Source organism: Manis javanica, chromosome 6, assembly GCF_040802235.1.
Source record: "Manis javanica isolate MJ-LG chromosome 6, MJ_LKY, whole genome shotgun sequence".
NCBI lineage: Eukaryota > Metazoa > Chordata > Mammalia > Pholidota > Manidae > Manis > Manis javanica.
In genome coordinates this window covers 111,324,314-111,344,910 of record NC_133161.1, presented here as the reverse complement: position 1 = coordinate 111,344,910, position 20,597 = coordinate 111,324,314, and the positions used below count along the sequence as shown (strand labels likewise).

General features: G+C 38.5%; 1 protein-coding gene across 6 annotated transcripts in view; it reads right to left on the bottom strand.

Moving 5' to 3' along the window:
• ARHGAP20 (Rho GTPase activating protein 20) overlaps positions 1-20,597 on the bottom strand; it is a 175,420-nt gene that overhangs the window by 13,698 nt on the left and 141,125 nt on the right. For all 6 annotated transcript variants that reach the window (XM_073239267.1, XM_073239268.1, XM_073239265.1 and 3 more), the window contains one exon: positions 1,110-1,288. In XM_073239267.1, the coding sequence (XP_073095368.1) occupies positions 1,110-1,288 (179 nt within the window). The remainder of the gene's footprint in view (positions 1-1,109; positions 1,289-20,597) is intronic.

The following is a 20,597-nucleotide window of genomic DNA, read 5'->3' as shown; positions in this document are numbered from 1 at the left end:
ATGAGATTGTCTTGTTCAATAAACCAACAGCCACTTTAAAATGTAATTTCCTGAAAGCTTCAAGGTCTCTCTTAATGCAATTCTGTCCTACCTCTTGACTCTTTTCCAGTTCTCCAACATGGACTCTTGTCCCCGAATATGGAAATATCCTTGCCAAACTCATTCTTTACTTGTTTGTCTTCCTTTTTATGTACCTTTATACTTCATTCTACTTCCTGTCCTTCCTTATTTTGCAGTCTCAAAAATGGATCATCTCCAGGAAGTTTTCTCCATTCCATCCCATCCCATTCTGATCAGTCTTTCATTTTGCTTTCTTTCTAGTGACCTTCAGTAAACTTGAGGCTTTTTAAAAATATGTAAAGTAGAGAAGATGAGGATGATGATAATAATGACCCCCTAGTGTAGGATACACAACATGGCTAGCCTGATACCTGGCACTTGCAGATATACCATTTAGGATAAAATGCATCTAATGTATAATGCTTGGGGATACTGAATGCCCAATAAATGTTGCTTAACAGTGATCATTGAATATATCAGTGGGAGACAACACAAACTCAATGGCTTTCATGTGACCCATCGGTTAATGAAAGACAACTAAATACCAGAGCAGGTATCTCTGTGATTACACTTGGAATACAAGTAAAGTAAGATTTTTTTTTAAGTGTAAGAATGAGTAGTTTCTGCTGCTAAAGTGACTAAAGGAGACTTTCAGAACAATATATTCCAGAAAGGATGTGAGAGAAGTGTGAGGGATGATGTGGATCCTAATGTGGCTTCTCTGTCTACAGAGTGAACTCTAGTTTATCTGAGCTGGCTTATTACGTGGCTCTTTCCTGAAACCAGCAGACTAGACGATGTCTCCCTATTATGCATTATGATTCTGCAATAGCTTTATCAGATTTTTATTCTTTGAAGTAATAATAATAAAGACTCTCAGCCACAGTCATGGGTGTTTGGCCTGTAGGCCAACAGTGAATCATGATTAGCGATTAATTTAAACATAAAAGTTGCAGAGGATTTGATAGTTTTTCCATTTGGGTACAGATTCCTGCCCCCGCTGCTAAGAGTTCTTTCCCGTTAGTGTCACAGGCCAAAACGAGACTTACCAAGATAGGTTTGGGCAGATTGTCATTCTCACAAATATTTGGGAGAGAAACTCCAAAGAGCCGTCCTGGTGTAGGAGATGTTGGGGACATGGGCAAGTCATCCAGGTGAGTGCTGGAACCCCGCCAGAAGGCCCAGCTTATGAGAGACCTTCTTCTTTTAAATGTCTTCTGACTTGAATCTAAGAAAGAAGTGAAATTATTAGAAAAACTGGTTTAATTCACTTAACTTTATTTCTACAGTTTCCATATTACAGTATGCTCATTACTATGGCTCAAAGAGAAAAACGCTTATATGTCCTTTGTTACTGACAATTCAATCTATGAAATTTTATTGTAATATTTTATAAATTAAGGAAGAATCAAATGTTTGGGTTATTCTCCTATTCATTTTTGGGACAGCAATAGTCTGTTTACTTGAGTTTTGGCACTGAATTTTCAAGGGAAAAGGAAAGGCTCCCTTAGTGAACTGTAATAAAGCAAAAAGTGTTTTATATCAACATACATATTATCCCATTTTAAAGATGAGACTAAGCATACAAAAAAGTTAAAGATTAAATTAGACCACAATTAAATAGTGAGAAAAAGAAAAAGGGTTGGGGAGGAGGAGGGGGAAATGTTCTAGAAACAAAGAATGCTTTATTACTTGATGTCCCACTCTACTTCTGAGAATAGAGACAGGAAGCTACTGTTCTACATTTTTTTTTCTCTCTTTCTAACTGCAAAGACTTTCGTATATTGTTTTAGTCCCTGACTTTAAAATCATGTTTAAGACAACATGGATGGATACAAACATGAGTGAGACTTGCCCTTGCCCTGGTGAAGTCTACGGTCTAACGGGGGAACAAGACTGCAGTGGTGGGGAGAAAAGCAAGTATATTAATAAATAAAATGTCAAAAGGGAGGAACAAAGTAACAAAGGCATTCAGAAGAAAATAAAGCACATATACCCATTAGGAGGGAGGGTGTGATCCTGGAGGCATTTGCATTTGATTTGGACTTTGAATGAACAAGACTTCAACAGAGCATATAGCATTGTGCCTTGCACCTAGTAAGTACTCAACAAATTCTCAAATAGTAATTGAATTAAAGAGAGATTTAGGTGGGAAAAGACAGCGTGAACAAAATAGGCAAAAGAAAGGTCAACAGTGAATCATGATTAGTGATTAATTTTAACATAAAAGTTAATGGATTTGCATAGGATTTGATTCTTAAAAAGAAAGCTCTCTAAAGTTCTTTTTGGACTGCTCCACTGCCCACCCCCTGGTCCCTAACACACTCAGATAACAACTATAATTTTTGGACAAAATTAAAAAATGTAAAAGCCTACCTGAAGGCCCTAAAGAATGACTCACTGAAAGAAGTCAGATACTGGAGGTAAAGTTTGACAGTTGGAACAATGGAATGGTGTGGCATTGGGTAAGTTTCCCATTCTTGCTGGTTTGAAGAACTACAGAATGGAGATGGAGGTAACCACAAGCAGTTGGAAAGTGAGCTGGGGGAAATCCCAGAGAGGAGAAAACTGAATACTGGGAGCCCGAAGTATTGTGGATAATTCTGCCCAAATCTCTGGCTGACCCCTGAAGCACACACGTGTGGAGCAAATTCAAAGCAGCCTGCAGCTCATACTAACAGAGCTGAGACTTAAGGAGCCATGACATTAAGGAGCCAGTGAGGCTCCCACCAGGGTTGGACATCATTCTCTCCAGTGAGAGTGCAGGGGAATCAGTCATCAAACTCTGACACCCAGCCAAGCTATCAGAGATGATTTGCTATTCAATATTCTGATAGTGGAACACTGAAGGAGGATCTTTTCAGGGAGGACATGGTCAGCAATGTCAAATGCTAATTTATAAAGGAAGTGTTTTATATTATTTGTATACTATCACATAACAGGATTTTATTTCCTCAGAATAACCAGCTTAAACCAAATACTACTAAAGCCAAGTTGTGGGAGAATACTCAAATACATAACATTTTATCAAATGGCCTTCACCATCATCCACACTTGGCTTCCTTGGGATATAGTAAGTGCATAATTAATGTGCACACGTACAGGTGTAGAGGTCTTTGGCTCTGGAGTCAGGAGCCCAGTTAGACTCCAGGTTCAGACACTTATTTGGGCAAGTTACATAACCTCATCTCTCAACTTTAAAATGAGAATATTACCCATACCTCAAAGCCTTACTGAGAGGATTAACCTGGATAGTGTATGAAAAGTACTACTTTGCCCAGGGCATGGGTCATGGTGATGTTAATTAAAGCTGCCAAGACACCAATCTCCTTCTTATGTCCATTCTCATTCTTAACTGGGGTAATAGTCTTCAGGAAATATGTAGACAGAAAGGAGCATCAGACTCTGCTAACCAAAGCACTTTCTTCCTGCCCTGACATTCCCAACCTCCATCAGTTTAAAAAACACAAAGGAAACTAAACCCATTCTTAAACCCAGGAGGGGGTTTCTGATTGTCTAGCAATGTCGATCTTTGCAAATGTGTATTTAATATGTATGTGTTTAATATGTTTATATATGTGTAATGTATATGTTGAATAGTTGTATTCAGTCTAGTTTCCTTACTCTTACTTGGTTCATCATTTCTAAAACTGTCAAAGTTATTTTATATTTTTAGCTTTCATACACTTCTAAGAATGCTCTATCATAGTTACTATCCAGCTATCCTATGAGTGTTGACAGAGGATAAAGTAGAAATTGAGAGACCTGCACTTTCTCAGAAGAAATACAAATGCTTTCAGTTGCAGCCATGCTTTTTGTTATGTAGAACATTCAATTTTAGAATTCATGTTCCTTCTGGGACTAGGAGAAAAAATTTAATTAAAGTTTATTTTCTTGCAGAACTTTTAATGCATAGCTCTTACTTTCTAAATGTCAAATGCTGGTGAAAAAAACATGCTATTGCTATAAAAAATATAAGGGTGATGTAAATGTAAAGCAAACTAAATTCATGTAAATTTTGATTTCCTAAACAATCCTGGCAAGATTCAAGTTAGTGTTTCTTCATGCTTAAGTTAGGGAACTGAATACCTACAATGACAAGTTTTAAAAGTTTGTGCTTATAGAATAATTACAACAAAAAGTATTAATTGGCAATGCAGGAAGATCCAGAACTTATGTCTCAGGCACATACCAAATTACATCTTTACATGGAATAATTTCCTCAGAGAAAAACCTTAAAATGAGTGAAGTGACTCCTTCATATAAGGCAAACAAGAGTGAAACCACACTGAAATAGTTAGGAAAGGCTGAGACACAGTTTTGCCATAAACCCCACCCTGGTGTGGTAACCCACAATCAGGAAGAAACTCAAAATTTGGAGTTTTTCCCTGAGAAGAAGGGATCTCATACCCCACACTAGGCATCCAACTTTTTAAGACTGGCACCTGAGAGATGAGCTCCCAAACATCTGGCTTCTTATCCAATGGGCCTCTCATCCAATGATGTATCCTGGGCTGTGCCAAAATGATTAACAGCTCTTAAAAGGTATGCAGATTTACCTGCACCAGGGCCCAGTGCAGAAGCAGCTCTGAAAAGCATCCACTGAGACCTATACCAAGATGCATTATAATTAAAATGTCAAAGACAAAGAGAAACTCTTAAAAGCAGCAAAAGGAAAACAACTTGATATGTTGTCCCCATAGGACTATCAGATTTTTCAGCAGAAATTTTACATGCCAGAAGGGAATGGCATGACATATTGAAAGTGCTAAAAGAAAAAAAATACTTTACATGGCAAAGTTATTATTCACAATTGAAGGAAAGGTAAAGAATATTCCAGACAAGGAAAAGGTAAAGGAATTCATCAACACTAAACCAGTCTTACAAGAAATGTTAAAGGGACTTCTTTAAACTGAAAAGAAAAGGGCACTAATTGCAAGAAAACACGAATGTATAAATCTCAATGGTAAAGGTAAATATACAGTAAAGTAGTAGATTAATCGCCTGTAAAGCTAGTTTGAAGGTTAAAAGACAAGAGTAGTAAAGATACTTAACTACAATAATTAGTTAAGAGTTACACAAGGTAAAAAGATGTAAAAATGTGACAAAAATACAGAAAATTGGTGTGGGGATAAATATGTAGAGCATTAGAATGTGTTCAAACTTAACTCAGTATCAAGATAAAATGTTATAAATGTAAGTTGTTATATATAAGCCTCATGGTAACACCAAATAAAAACCTATAGTAGTTAAGCAAAAGATGAGAAAGGACTCTAAGCATACTACTAAAGAAAGTAATAACCACAAAGGAAGAAAGTAAGAGAAGAAAGGAACAGAGGAACTACAAACAGAAAACAAATAACAAAATGGTAATAAGTACATACCTATCAATAATTACTTTAAATGTAAATGGACTAAATTCTCCCATCAAATGACAGAGTGGCTAAATGGATAAAAATACAAACCCATCTACATGTTGCCTACAAGAGTCTCACTTCAGATATAAGGACATACATGCACTGAAAATGAAGGGATAGAAAAGATATTCTAAGACAATGGAAACAAAAAGAAAGAGTAGCTATACTTACACAAAATAGACTTTAAAACAATGTCTGTAATAAGAGACAAAGTAGGATATTACACAAGCATAAAGGGATATATATCCACAATAGTATATAATATTTGTAAATTTTTATGTATTCAACATTGAAGCCCACAGATGCATAAAGCAAGTATTAACAAACCTAAGGGGAGAAACAGGCAGCAATATGATAACAGCAGGGAACTTTAATACCCCACTTAAATCAATAGATAAATCATCCACAGAGAAAATAATATGGAAACATTGGCCTTAACACATTAGACCAGATGGACTCAACAGATATATACAAAGAAACATTCCATCCAAAAGCAACAGAATGAACATTCTTCTCAAGTGCACATGGGAAATTCTCCAGAATAAATCATGCTGAGTGACAAAACAAGTCTTAAAAATTTAAGAAGACTGAAATCATATAAAGCATCTTTTCTGACAACAGTGGTATGAAACTAAAACTCAATTATAAGAAGGTAACTGGAAAATTTACAAATACATGGAGATTAAACAACATGCTACTGAACTGATGAGTCAACAAAGAAATAAAAAGAGAAATAAAAAAATGCCTTAGACAAATGAAAATGGGAATACACCATAACAAAACTTATGGGATGTGTCAAAAGCAGTTCTAAGAGGGAGGTTTACAGCAATAAATGCCTACCTCAAAAAAACAAGAAAAATCTCAAAACAACAACCTAGCTTTATACTTTATAGAACTAGAAAAGTTAGAAAAAACTAAGCCCAAAGTTAATAGAGGGAAAAAAATTATAATAAAGATCAGAGTGAAAACAACCAAAACAGAGACTAAAAAGACAACAGAGAAGATCAATGAAACCAAGAGCTGGTTTTTTAAAAAGATAAACAAAATTGACAGACTTTTAGCTAGACTCATCACCAAGAAAAGGAAATAAAATCAGAAATGAAAGAAAAATTACAACTGACACTATAGAAATATAAGGGATTATAAAATTACTATGAAGAATATATATTAACAAATTGGACAACCTAGAAGAAATGGATCCAAATTCATAGGAACACACTATTTTCCAAGTGAATGAAGAAATAGAAAATTTGTACAGACCAATTACTAGTGATGAAATAGAACCAGTAATCAAAAAACTCCCAACAAACAAAAGTTCAGGACCAGATAGCTTCACAGCTAAATTCTACTAAATATTTAAAGAAGAATTAATATCTTTTCTTCTTAAACTATTCAAAAACACTGAATAGGAGGGAAAACTTTCTAATTTCTAATTTGTTCTACAAGGCCAGCATGATCCTGATACTAAAACCAAAGACACTAGAAGAGAAGAAGAAATTACAGAACAATAGTACTGATGAATATAGATGCAAAATCCTCAATAAAACATTAGGAAACCAAATTCAAAAATACATTGAAAGGATCATTCACCACAACCAAGTGGAATTTATTCCATGGATGCAAGGATGGTTCAAAGTTCACAAATCAACCAATGTGATACACCTATTAACAAAATGAAGGCTAAAAACCCTATGACCATTCAATAGATACTGAAAAGGCATTTGACAAAATTCAACATTCATTCATGATAAAAACTCTCAACAAAGTGGGTATAGAGGGAGCACAGAGGGAACATACTACAACATAACAAAGGCCATATGTGATAAACCCTTAACTAACATATTCAATGGTGAAAAGTTGAGGAGATGAAAGTTTAAGATTAGTAATGAGACAAGGATGCATGCTCTTCCCACTTCTATTCAACATAGTATTGGCAATCCCAATGAGAGCAATTAGGTAAGAAAAAGAAATAAATTACCCAAATTGGTAAGGAAGTAGTAAAACTCACTGTTTGCAGATGACATGATGCTGTATATAGAAAACTCTAAACAGTCCACCAAAAAATTTCAGAATAAATGAATTCAGTAAAATTGCAGGATACAAAATCAATATGCAAAAATATGTTGCATTGCTGTAAACTAATAATGACCTATCAGAAAGAGAAATTAATAATCCCATTTACAATTGCATCAAAAGAATACCTAGGAATAAATTTAACTAAGGAGGTGAAAGACCTGTATACTGAAAACTATACAACACTGGTGAAAGAAATTGAAGACATAAATAAATGGGAAGATATTCCATGCTCATGGATCATAAGAACTAATCTTGTTAAAATGTCCAAATTATGCAAAGAAATCTACAGATTCAGTGCAATCCCTATCAAAATTCCTATGGCATTTTTCAAAGAAACAGAAGCAACAATTTTAAAATGGGGAAAGGACAATCTATTAACAAATAGTGCTGGGATAACTGGATAGCAAAAGAATAAGATGGATCACTGTCTTATACCATACACAAAAATTAACTCAAAATGGATTCAGACTTGAATGTAAGATCTGAAACCATAAAACTCCTAGAAGAAAACAAAGGTGGTAGGTTCCTTGACATTGGTCTTGCCAATGATTTTTTGGACTTGACTCCAAAAGTGAAGGAAACAAATAAGTGGGACTACATCAAACTAAAAATTAAGTTTTTGCCCAGTAAAGGAAACTATTAGCAAAATGAAGAGAGAACTTACTGAATGGGAGAAAATATTTACAAATGATATATCTGATAAGATGTTAATATCCAAAATATACAGTGAACTCATACAACTCAACACCAAAACAAAACAAAACAATTTGATTAAAAAATAGGTAGAGGATCTGAATTTTTCTGAAGAAGACATACAGATGGCTAAAAGACACATGAAAATATAAACATAACTAATAATTAGGGAAATATAAATCAAAACCACAATGAGGTTATAATCTCACACCTATTAGAATGCCTTTTATCAAAAAACAAAAACAGGTTTTGGCAAGGATGTGGAGAAAAGGGAACCCCTGTACTCTGTTGGAGGGAATATAAATTGGTACAGCCACTATGGAAAACACCATGGACTAACCTCAAAAAAGTAAAATGGAACTGCTGTATTATCTAACAATTCAACTGCTGGGTATTTATCCAAAGAAAACAGAAACTCTAACTCAGGAAGATAAAAGCACCCCATGTTCATTACAGCATTATTTACCATAGCCAAGATATGGAAGCAACCTAAGTGGCTGTTGACAGATGAATGGATAAAGGAAATGTATTATATATGCATGCAATATGTTATACAGCCACAAAAAAGAATGAAATCTTTCCATTTGTGACAACATGGATGACTCTTGAGGGAATTAACCTAGGTGAAATAATTCAACCAGAGAAAGACAAACACTATATGATCTTACTTATATGTGGAATCAAAAAACACCCAAAACAATTTAAAAACACCAAGCTAGTAGATACATAGAAAAGACTGGTGGAAGGTTGGAAAAATGGGTAAGGGAGCAAACAGTTATAAAATAAACAAGTCATGGGAGCTGTAATGCATAGCATCACAACTATAGTTAACAGTACTTTATTGCATATTTGAAGTTGCCAAGAGAACAAATATTATGACATAAGAAGAAAAAATAACTATGTATGGTGATGGATGAAAACTAGACTTACTGTGGATGTTAATTAGACTCATGGCACAATTTATACAAATATCAAATCATCATGTTGTACAACTGAAACTAATATAGTGTTGTATGTCAATTATACCTCAAAAAACATGAAAAAATTCAATTCCATCACTGTATTTCCCCAGATTAAGAATACTCCTCCTACCCTCAGAGTAGGAATATATATGGAAGAATACTAGGATGATAGGGCAAACAGAAAAAAATGTTGTGTCCCGTATTTTACCATCTACCATAAAATCTCAGTCAGGCTAGCCCTGGGTGTGAAGCAGATATGAAAAGTGAGCCTGCTGTGGGAGTAGAACTGAGACTTCAGTCAGGCAAGAACCCCCAAGAGCTACTTCAGACCATTCCCAGAAAGCTCCCACTTTAATCCCAGAACTTTTCTGCTCCACTCATTTTTCAGTAATAGCTGTGACAAGTCACTGAATCTTATTTAACTTCTCTGTTCTATATGCTGAAGAAAGCCCTGCTATGAGTTCCTTGTTTGAAGAAGCTCACAGTCAAATGAGACATGTAAACAAATCACAATATAATTTTTAATGTGTTACACTAGAAATATGTATAAAGTGTTCTAGAGATACAGAGAAGGGGGCAACTACCTGCTTGAAGGAACAAAGAAAGATCTTCCAGAAGTTATATTTGAGTTGGGTCTTGAGGTCAGATCTTTAACATCTATAACCTGCACCTCCAATTAACACTAGAGCTGTCTCACTGGGTGCTAGCCACCCTAAGGCTGAGTTACAGTGATCTAAGTCACAGGGGTGGCCTTCTGAGAGATCTATTGCTACTCTGTTTTAAGTGTAAGACTAGTTAGTAGGAGCTCTTCCCCACACGGATGCAGAAATTTAAAAAACAGATCGGGGGTAACTATGTTCACCCAAGGTTATTTTGGTTAACAGATATTTTTCTTAAGCTAACCAGAGAAAGTTTACTTTACAAAGGGAGATTTGGAGTTTTGTCTTTTTTCTAGTTGTGACTTATTTTATTCATTATTCAGGTGGTTTGAAAATAATTTTCATTGTTCGTGGCTAGTTTTGATGGTCTCATTTTGTTAGGAATGTTAGGTAGAAAGATAGACATGAGCAGCTAGAAAAGGGAAGATAAGGTTCAAAGAAAAAGCCACCCAAACTCTGCCCTGGTAGGGGTCCCATGTGAGGACAACAAGGCTTTGCATGGAGAGAACTTCCTTCCTAACCAGATCCCAACAGGGGCACAAATCACAAATAGTTCTTGGGAGCTAAGAAGTGTCCCAACCACACCTCAGCATGAGGAAAGCTCACTGAGAGGGATGACTATATAGAAAGATCTGTAAGTCAAATAACCCCACCTTGTCAGATAATATATAGATAGGCCTCCTACTTAATAGATCAGGGCCTTTGTCTATCTTTATTCTAGCTTGTACCTCCTTTAGAGAGTATTCAAATAAAACTTTCACTCTGCTTTTCTATTGTGTCTCTGTCTTTCAATTCTTTGTTGTGGCGGAGACCAGAACTGAGAACAAACTCAACTTGTAACATATTTGGTGCCGCGACTCTCATGGTGACTTGGATTGCCACTCCTGGTAGGCTGCATGCGCCTTGCCCCCTGGCTGGAAGCACTCACTACATACTTATTCTTTGGGAATCCTTCCTCCTCCTTCTCTGTCTCTTGTAGATGAAACAACCACAACCTGAGGATGTGGCTCGAGCAATTAAATGCCATTAGGGCACTTGCCAAAAGCAAGACTCCTTGTGATAAGATGTCAGTCATGGACTGGGGAAGATTGCATTAGGCACCCCACCAACTGCAAGGAAATGTTCGTACAATGGAGGCATACTGTAGAAGCACCCACTTCCAACACCGCACAAATCCCCAAGCAGTATTTAATATGTACATGCAAGAGACTTCCTTTTCTGTGTCCTCAAATTTTTCCTACTACTGTGTTTCTTTTCTTCCCTTCCTACTCACTTTCTGTGTTATCTGCCAGTGGATTAATCAGACCCTTATTACTATCAAACTCTTGGGCACAGGACAGCCAGTTAAAAGTTGGCAGCACAGCTGCCCTGACAGGCTTCCCTCTGACCTGTTCTGGGGTGATCCCCTGGAGGCCCTCATCTCATGATCTCCTTGGCTGTGAGAGGTCCATCAGACCTGGCCAGAGACAGCATCCACCGGTGCTCACCTAACCCTAGGAGGCAGGTCATGACTGGGTCTTTGGGAATGCTGCCCAGAGAGTCTGAGATTCTCCCTTTACTCTCTTCTTTACCAGTGGCTCCCCACCGAGCTAAAAGCCTTTTCACCTGCCTTGATGCCAGGACCCTTGGCTCCTTTCGCACTCAGAGTTCTTTCTAGTGCTGAGTCTGCTCTATTTTCCGTTTATAGGGGAATGGAGACATTTACTCTCAATGGATCTGCAGTTAATCTACTTAAGTCCAACCTCCCCCTGACAACCTGCCTCTCCTGCCTGGCAGGCATCTGGGCAGCAACACGGCCTAGGGCCAAAACCTCTTCCCTGGAAGCTTTTTTCTCACAGTTGCCTTAGCCCAACACAGGTGACCAAATTCTGAACTAATCTGGTAGTCTCTCTGGGTCCAGACCTTGATTCAGGCCTCTTCCCATAGGCCCCTTGGAACTCTAGGGGCTCTTGGAACTCTAGGATGTTTGCCTGGCCAGAATCCTCCCTTTAGGCCTTTTGCTGACTCTGGGGGCTCAGCTGAGAGCCGCCTTCCTCCTCTTTTTCTTTTTATACCCTGACCCCTGCAGCTACTACCAAAACCTTGAACAGTAGAGCAAGTTTTGAGACCAAAGTTTCCTTGAGGCTTACTCCCCTAGAATCCTATTCTCTCATTTCCTTTGCAAGTGATTGGAATGGCTCTACCTCTGCCCCTTCTGATAAGGGCAAACAATCACAGATACCACCCATTCAGTGCAATACAACTGTTTTACGTGTGAGGTCACTAGGACATCCTGGAGCCAGGAGCACTGCTCCTGAGGATGCTGTCCCTCCAGCAGACTGAAAGGAGTAGAGTATGCCAGATTCTTTTAATGGCTGTCCCCCCACCGTCACGGGGATATCAAAGAGGCACCACTGAGACTCTCAACTTTTGATCACAAGCCTTTCCCTAACTGAGTGCTAGGGCTCCCCCAACCAGGCTGGATGGAGACACATGGGAACCTCTGGCAGTGAGAAGAGAACATTTCACTGTTCTGATGACAGCAATGGGCAGAAATGTCCATCCAGAGCACTGTTTGCCACTAGGCCTGTGCTAGACCACGGAGGATAACCCTGGGACACTGCATGCTTGTTCTCACTGGTCCTTCTTCCATTCATTCTAGATGGGGAACCAACACTCAGTCCCCTGTGATAGCCCCTTGGGTTGCCCTCCAACACTGGCAATGCTTCAACCCCCAGATTCTGAAGAGATCAAAGCTCAAATTCTTTTGCATGACAGCCTGGTCCCAATACAAACTCCCCAGTGGGGAAACTTAGCCCCCAGAAGGGAGCCTAAATTATAACACCATCCTGCAATTAGACCAATCTGCAAACAGCAGGGTAAATGGCCAGAGATTCCCTATGTCCAGGCTGTCTTTGTTCTCTGGGAGAGTGGAGATCTACTCCACAAATGTGAGCTAACAATGCCGGCTCTGCCCTGGAACCTAAGCCCTCTGTGAAGAGCAGCAGGTCTAAGCAAGCCAATGTCCTCCATGGGGGGATGATACTCCAGAACCTAGGCCTTCTGCAGAGGGAAGGGGTACAAATAATCCAATGCCCTCAGAGAAATCTCTATTCTACTTTGCCCTCATACCCAAGGCCCCCTCCATCAGACTGCAATCCCCTGGGGTCTTCAGCCCCCAAACACCCTGCCACTCTCAAATCTTCCCATATTCCAGGTCTCCCTGATCCGGAGGGCTGTCTGGCTAAGGGACAGCAACCATTACCTCCATAGGGGGTCTGACCTTGTGGAGACATCAAGGGAATTCAGGCCCTAGCTAGTGCATAAGGCCTTCTCTCTCGCTTAACTTGAATGACTTAAAATAGACCTGGGAAGCTACACTGATAATCTCGATGGTTATGTAGTTTCCAGCATGTTACAGTTGCCTGTGATCTGACTTGCAGAGATGTCTGGGTCATTCTGACTCATATTCTCACAGATACTAGAGAGAGGAGTGAATCAAGAAGCAAAGAAATTTGTAAACAGCCTACACCTAACAGATCCTAATTATCCCATAAGGGACATAGCTATCCCCTCCATGGATCCCAGATGGGACTACAGTAAATATGACCAACATTGGTTTCAGGACCAGTATTTGATTTGCATAAAGGCCGGGTTTAAGGCTGGAGACAGAAGGTCATCAGCTATAAGGAAGCCTCTGCTGTGACTCAAGCCTGCTGAGAACCCAGCTGCCTTTCTAGGAAGGCTTAGACAGTTTGCTCATTAAACATGCCAGTCTGGACCTGGGCTCATAGGTCATCCTGAAAGACAGATTTCTGACACAGTCAGCACCAGACATTAGGAGGAAATTCCAAAAGGTAGTTCAGGACTCAGAGGCCACGATAGATGACATGCTTAGTATAGTAACCTTGGTGTTTTACAACCAAGAGCAAGTAGTAGAGGCCAGGGCTCAGACGAGGAAAGGAAGGAGGAGGCGAGGCACCAGGAGGAAGAATGGGAAAGAGAGGCTAGGCATGCCCAGATGATGGTGGCCCTGCAGGGCTGAGGGCAGCCCATTAGTACCCCAACCACACCCAAGGATGGCTCCACAAGGTACTATATCTGCCACCAAGCAGTATATATAGGACCAAAGAATGTCCCCAAAGGATAGGCTGCCTGTCACTGCCTGCCCAAAATGCAGAAAGGCATGGCACTAGGCTGCCCTCTGCCCCTTGAAGTGAAGGGATCGGGGGTCTGAGGCAGCCCCAGGCTGGCAACTGCTCAGTTAGCTCCACTGCAGGGATTCACCGTCACCGGACTGGAGCCAAGGGTATCAATGGATGTAGCAGGGAGGACAGTAACTTTTCTTTTAGATACTGCGGCCACCTGCTCTGCTCTCACTTCCTTCTCTGGACTCCTCACACCAAAGGCCTGCACTGTCTCGGGACTTACTGGTAAGCCAACCTCTCTTGCCCTTTACTCCCCTGGTTCATTACCTCTTTCACTGCCCACCTGTTCCCTCTCTTTGGGACTATACTGGTTGTGAGGACATAGAGCCTATTTTAAGCTCCCTCCCAGGTGGTCTGGACACTGCTCTTTGGGGTTTACATTAACAGACATGTCTTTGGCTATGACTGATACAACCTTCCTTACCCAGGATAGTGCCAGTCAGAGCTGGCCAAGTGGGCAGGACTCCTTTCGCCCTAGCAGTGGGGCTTGCAGATCTCCTGGGAACTGCAGGGCAGCCACTGGGGGCTCCTCCCTAGGGATTCAATCTCAGTTATCCCAGGATATAGCTGAGAATTTCTGGCAAAAAGTTGCTGCCTTGACAGGGCTTCAGAGCCAATTACACTCACTTGCTGGGGTAGCTCTTCAAAACCACAGAGCATTAGACCTCCTCACTGCGAGGAGGAACCTGCCTTATATACCTCAGGGAGGAATGCTGTTTCTGCATCAGTCAGACCAGGTACAGGAGGACATTCACGGGACTAGACTCTGCAGATAAGATTCAAACTTTGGGCACAGCAGCCTCAAACTGGAAATCGTGGCTAATGTCCCTTCTTCTCCCCTTGGCATTTCCCTGTTTTACTAGCTGTAGTCCTTGCTGCTGGACTCCCCTTACTTAACCTCTTTACTCAGTTTCCTTCTTCTGGGCTTCAGGCTCTACATCTACAAATGATGTTTCAAGATGGTTATCAGACAGTTCAGAAGTCCTTACCCTCCATATATATTGGGACTTCTGGATCAACCAGAACCTTAATTTGGGCACAGTGTCTCAGATCCCCAAACCCCAGCTGACAGCAAGGTGGAACCCAATCCCCAAACTTTACCCCGTATCAGCAGGAAGCAGCTAGAGTGGTCATCAACCAATATCCCAAAGAACTGGGTCCCAACTGCTTGAGGGGGGAATGTTAAGTAGAAAGATAGACATGAGCAGCTGGAAAAGGGAAGATAAGGTTCAAAGAGAAAGCCGCCCAAACTCTGCCCTGGTAGGGGTCCCATGTGAGGACAACAAGGCTTTGCACGGACAACTTCCTTCCCAACCAGATCCCAACAGGGGCACAAATAGAAAGGCGCTAAGAACTACCCAATCACACCTCAGCGTGGCGCAAGCTCACTGAGAGGGAAGATTATATAGAAAGATCTGTAAGTCAAATAACCCCACCTTGTCAGCCAAAGAGGCACGTCCTAGCCAGAATGCAATATATAGAACTCCCGCCTAAAAGGTTAGGGCCTTTGTCTTCTTTAACTTTGGCCCCCTCCTTCCTTGGAGTGTATTCAAATAAAACTTTCACTCTGCTTTGCTATTGTGTCCTTGCCTTTCAATTCTTTGTTGGGACAAGAAGCGAGGAGAACAAACTTAACCTGTAACAATTTGACTGTGAGCTTCTTAAGACCTGGGAACTCATAGCAGGGCTTTCTCCAGCATATAGAACAAAGCAGGAATTAAATGAAAGTTAAGTGGCTAGTCATTCCGCCTACAGTAAAACTTGCGTGGACCAGAAAAGTTCTGGGATTAAAGTGAGATCTTTCCAGGAATGGTCTGAAGTAGCTCTTGTGGTTCTGGACTAACTGAACTCTCAGCTAATACTCTATCAGAAACTTTTACTTGTTTGTTAACCTGAGAAACAAGATATAATTTTCTACTTAAGAGACAATGTAAAATATCCACTTCTTAAGACTAAACAATTTAAGAGTTTATGAGTCCTGTGGGCTTTAAATATATAGGCCACAAGCAGAAAGTGATGGACTCTGAGTATGACAAGTGACACTTGGTAAACAATTCTGAGTTCTGTATGTTTATATGTGTTAAAAAGAATTAGTTCATTTTTCACTATTAGAATTGAGGTTAATAGGTGTTATATATGTGAACAAGGGTAAGGAAGTGAGTGAAGAGAGTCGTGTTCCTAAACTCATTTCCTCATAAGAGGTTTCTTTTATTTTAATTCCTATTAGGAAAGACTAGGGGGTACGGAGGGTGGGAAAGAAGGTGACAGAAATTTTTACTTTGAAAGCACATTAAATTTTCATAATCATATGGTCGTATTTCACATATCATAATGCAGCTATTAGAGATTTGAAAACGCTAACTAAAAACGTCATTCCTAATAAAAAAGGATAATAAGATAAAAAAGGAAAAATAAAAGAAACCTTAGGAAGAAATGAGTTTAGGAACAAGACTCTTCACTCACTTCCCCTACCCTTGTTCACATATCATATATTAAACTGAATTCTAGTAGGGAAAAATGAACTAATTCTTCTTTTTCAACACATAATATAAGCATATAGGAAATCTCCTATACTGGCATGTTGCCTCCTAATTAAAAAAAAAATCAAGACCAGTAACAGAAAAAGTGGGGGTGCTGAACGTAAGAAAAAAGACAAAAAGTTAACTATGTAAAATGGTGTCTGTTTCAGAAGTGCATTAGCACTGACATTCCACATGTCATGGCTATGGACTCTAGTGACAAGAGCAGGGCTTCAAAGACAGAAAGGTTGAGATTTCAGCTCTACTGTTACATGCTTTGTGATCTTGCATGCTGAGCCTCCCCTGTAAAATGGGATAATGATGTTATGTGGTTGTTTTGAGGCTTAAAAGCAAGTTTTTAAGTTCTGTTAAGGTTCTGTTTAAGTTCTGTTTTAAGTTCTGTTAAATAGGTTTAAACTGTTAAATTCTATGTAGAGATAATTTGTTAACATGAGGTGTCATCATGCAGGAGCCAACAACACCATCCTAAGAATTTCTTGACTCTTTACAGTTCTTTGATCTTCCTAAGCATCTGGTTTTTAGCTCGAATGAAAATACTGCAAAGGTGTAACAGACAAAGGAATGGAGACAAGTCAAATGAGATGGTTGTGTTACTTGTGTGAAGCTATGGTATAAAGTTTGGTAAAAGACTGGGACTTCAGCTGGAATGTTTATGCATAAATGTACATTTCAGTCATCAAAATCAGAGGGCAGTGAATGATGTTCTGTGGGCCAAATCTGGTGTGCCCCCTGCCTTTGGATAGACTAAGAAAGGCTTTTACATTTTTGAAAGGTTGAAAAAAATCAGTAATACTTAGTGACAAAAATTATATGAAATTAAAAGTTTACTGCCCATAATAGTCTCGTAGAAACACAGCTACACTCATTCATTTATATATTGTCTATGACTGCTTTCACTTCACACTCAATGGCAGAGCTGAGTAGTTATGACAGAGGTGCTCTTATACTCTGCACTGCTCAGTACAACAAACTGCAGTGACACATTTATATCTGGACAGTATTTTGAGTGCCACATGTATTATGATACTGCAACATTTTTTTAGTACGTATCATTCCTAATGCTGAGCTTTCAAGGCATAGTCAAGTGTGGATGACTTTGTATGGAGTTAAATGGCAAAGTACTGTGCAAACTGTGCAATGACATAATAGCTGTGGTAAAAGAATACAATATATTTTGACCTTATCAGACTAAGCACTCATTAGAATATTCCCAACCCATGGAAAGTAATAATTAGAAAAATTTAGAATATTTGAAATATCTCTGAACTGCAGAATTTCTTCACACACAAAAAAATAAAAAATAAAAATGAAACTGCAACAAAAGTAAGTTTCTCAGTAGCTCATTTCTTAGCAATGCAAGGAAGGCTGTTTACCAATGGTGAGCTGATTAAACTTCGCATGCTTGCAGTAGTTGAAGAAATGTGTACAGAGAAACTAGACTTAATACTATTAGCCTTTTGGGGGGAACAGATGCTTGAATAGTTGAGGACATTTGGAGTAATATCAATATTAAACTAAAAAACAATGCAAATTATTTTCAGTGAATTCCCTTGGTTCTTGATTAGTTGGCAGATATTTCCAGTATAGCTCAGTTTATTTGAGAAGTCAATGCTTTGTTTGAAGTGACTGATGGATTAGTCTTAAATAGTCTGTGTAGAGCAACTACACATGAGAATTTTCAAAGAAGTTAAGAAAGTCATAAAGTAGTATAATTCAATACAACCTGAAGTGGGTTCTGCTATGGTGGTAAAAGTATGTGGAGCAGAAAAGACGTAATTTTACAAATTTACAAAGTTTGTGAAAATACAGAGTTTAATGTCACTGTATTATTCATCAGTGACATTAAACTCTATGCCTTTGTAGTACTGTGTGGAAAATATTTGAATTTATCAGGTGTTCCTGGATTTGTAGTGTCAATAGTGAACTTCCCACACTCTTGTGAACTTAACCATTGCCAGCTCTGTAAATTTTTGTCAGAAATGGAAGCCAAATAGTCTGTCTTGTGCTATTATGTAGCAGTTCAATGGCTAAGTGGTGGTAAAGTTTTATAGTGATATTTGAACTTAGGGCTAAGATTGATAAAAATTCTTCTCATTCATAGAAATTTCAAGTACTATTACTGATCACTGAATGGCCTGGAAATTAAGTGCTTCTATGTAAAACTTTTGAAAGTTTCATTTTGAAAATTACTAGCATTGAATCACAAGTAATGTCATGCTGCTCTTACACTGCTTGTGCTCTCAAAGCTAAAAAAGAAGCAAGATCTCCATTCCCATACATATTTGTAACAGATATATTTTCAAAGATCAAACTACACTTGCAACAGTGTTGTACTGACCTCAATGCAAATTCAAGGGAAATTTCCATATTTAAAAGTATTTTAACTGTGTAATTGAGGAGCTTCCACCTAACAACCTTCAATTGGAAGTGATTAATCGGCAATGAAATGACATGCTAAAAGGCAAATATCAAAAGAAGAACCTAACAAAATTCTACAAATGCCTTTGAAGATAGGGATATGCTCAATTAAAATACATGTTTGTAGAATGACCTTAGTATCAGCAATACTTATCCATATAAAAAGATATTTTCAAAGATGATGAAATATATAAAATCTCATTATAGGTCAGAGTATTTTATATTCAATTATGATCACTGGAATGCTGACTTTGAACTCCAATTAAGGGAAATGTTATCCCCCCACTCAATTCTTCTCATTAGTAGACCTGTATTACATAAAATTTACTCAATTATTACTATATATTGAATATCATCAATAAAAAACTTGTGGAAGCTTGTTTTTTTCTCTCTTGTCATATAAGTACTGACATTAGTATCCTTGATTTTGTCTCTTCATCAGCAAATTTTACTATCTGGCTGTTTAAAGAAAAAGTCTGCTAATCTCTGATCTAAATCAGTGGCTTCCAAAGCAGTTTGTTCATAAAAATCTTCTGTATTAAAAAAAATGCAGAACTAGTTCACCTGTAATTTTTAGTTGTACAGGTTATTTTGATACCCAGCTAGGATGTCACCATTGGTCCAGGTACTCCATTCCTATAATCATCTTAAAGCAGCAACCACTATTATCTGAACTTCCAATAAACAGAAACAGAAGATTAATAAGCAGAGAATGCCTACAATTTAATTAAGCAAGTCATTGGCAAAATTGGGTAAAACAGTTAAGATTAACCTTGATTATTATTAACCCCTGATTATTGGTCAAATTAATTAAAATTTACAAGGGACCCAGTAAAAGAATTTTGAAAAACATGGGTATAAAGGTAGAAGAGTAAACTATTCTTTTCGGCTTAGTTATAAAGAAATATTCCCTTTGGATTCTTAAGGAGAAGTTATAATAGACCTATTAAATTTATTCATTCAAAAAATAATTTTTGAGTACTTATTTATATATGTCAACCACTGTTCCAGGTTGCTGATAATACAGTAATGAACAAAATCTCTGCCTTCATGGGGCTTGCTTTTTAATGGACAGAAAACTATAGCATCTGTATAATATCCCTTTGAAAATGGCCCAATACATGAGTAAACAGTCTTAGAATCTAAAAGCTCAATTTACCATTACAGGAGAGAACATGACTGGTGTAAATGCAAGGTAGGTTTTTATAGCTGGTGTTGGCAAGATGAGGGGAGTCAGGACGGATGAGTTTAATAAGGCATACAATCTGAGGCTAGGTCATTAACAAAAAGTGGCAGGGTTGGATATGTCTGTGTGTGGGAATGCATATAAACCAGTTGCCACTATTCACTGGGTCCCCAGTTGGTTCAACTTGACAACAGTAGCTACAGAAATTCAGCATCAGTTCTCTGCTCTCCCACTCACACTTTTTGGTATGATACAATTTTCTTTTATTTTCTATACAATCTTAAGTCAGATTGAGGGCCTAAATCTCAAATTTGGGTTAGGGTAACTGATGGTTCTTCTATGTTGAATATCACTTTCATTCTTCTAGACTCTTTATGATGGGGTGGGTAAGAGATGACT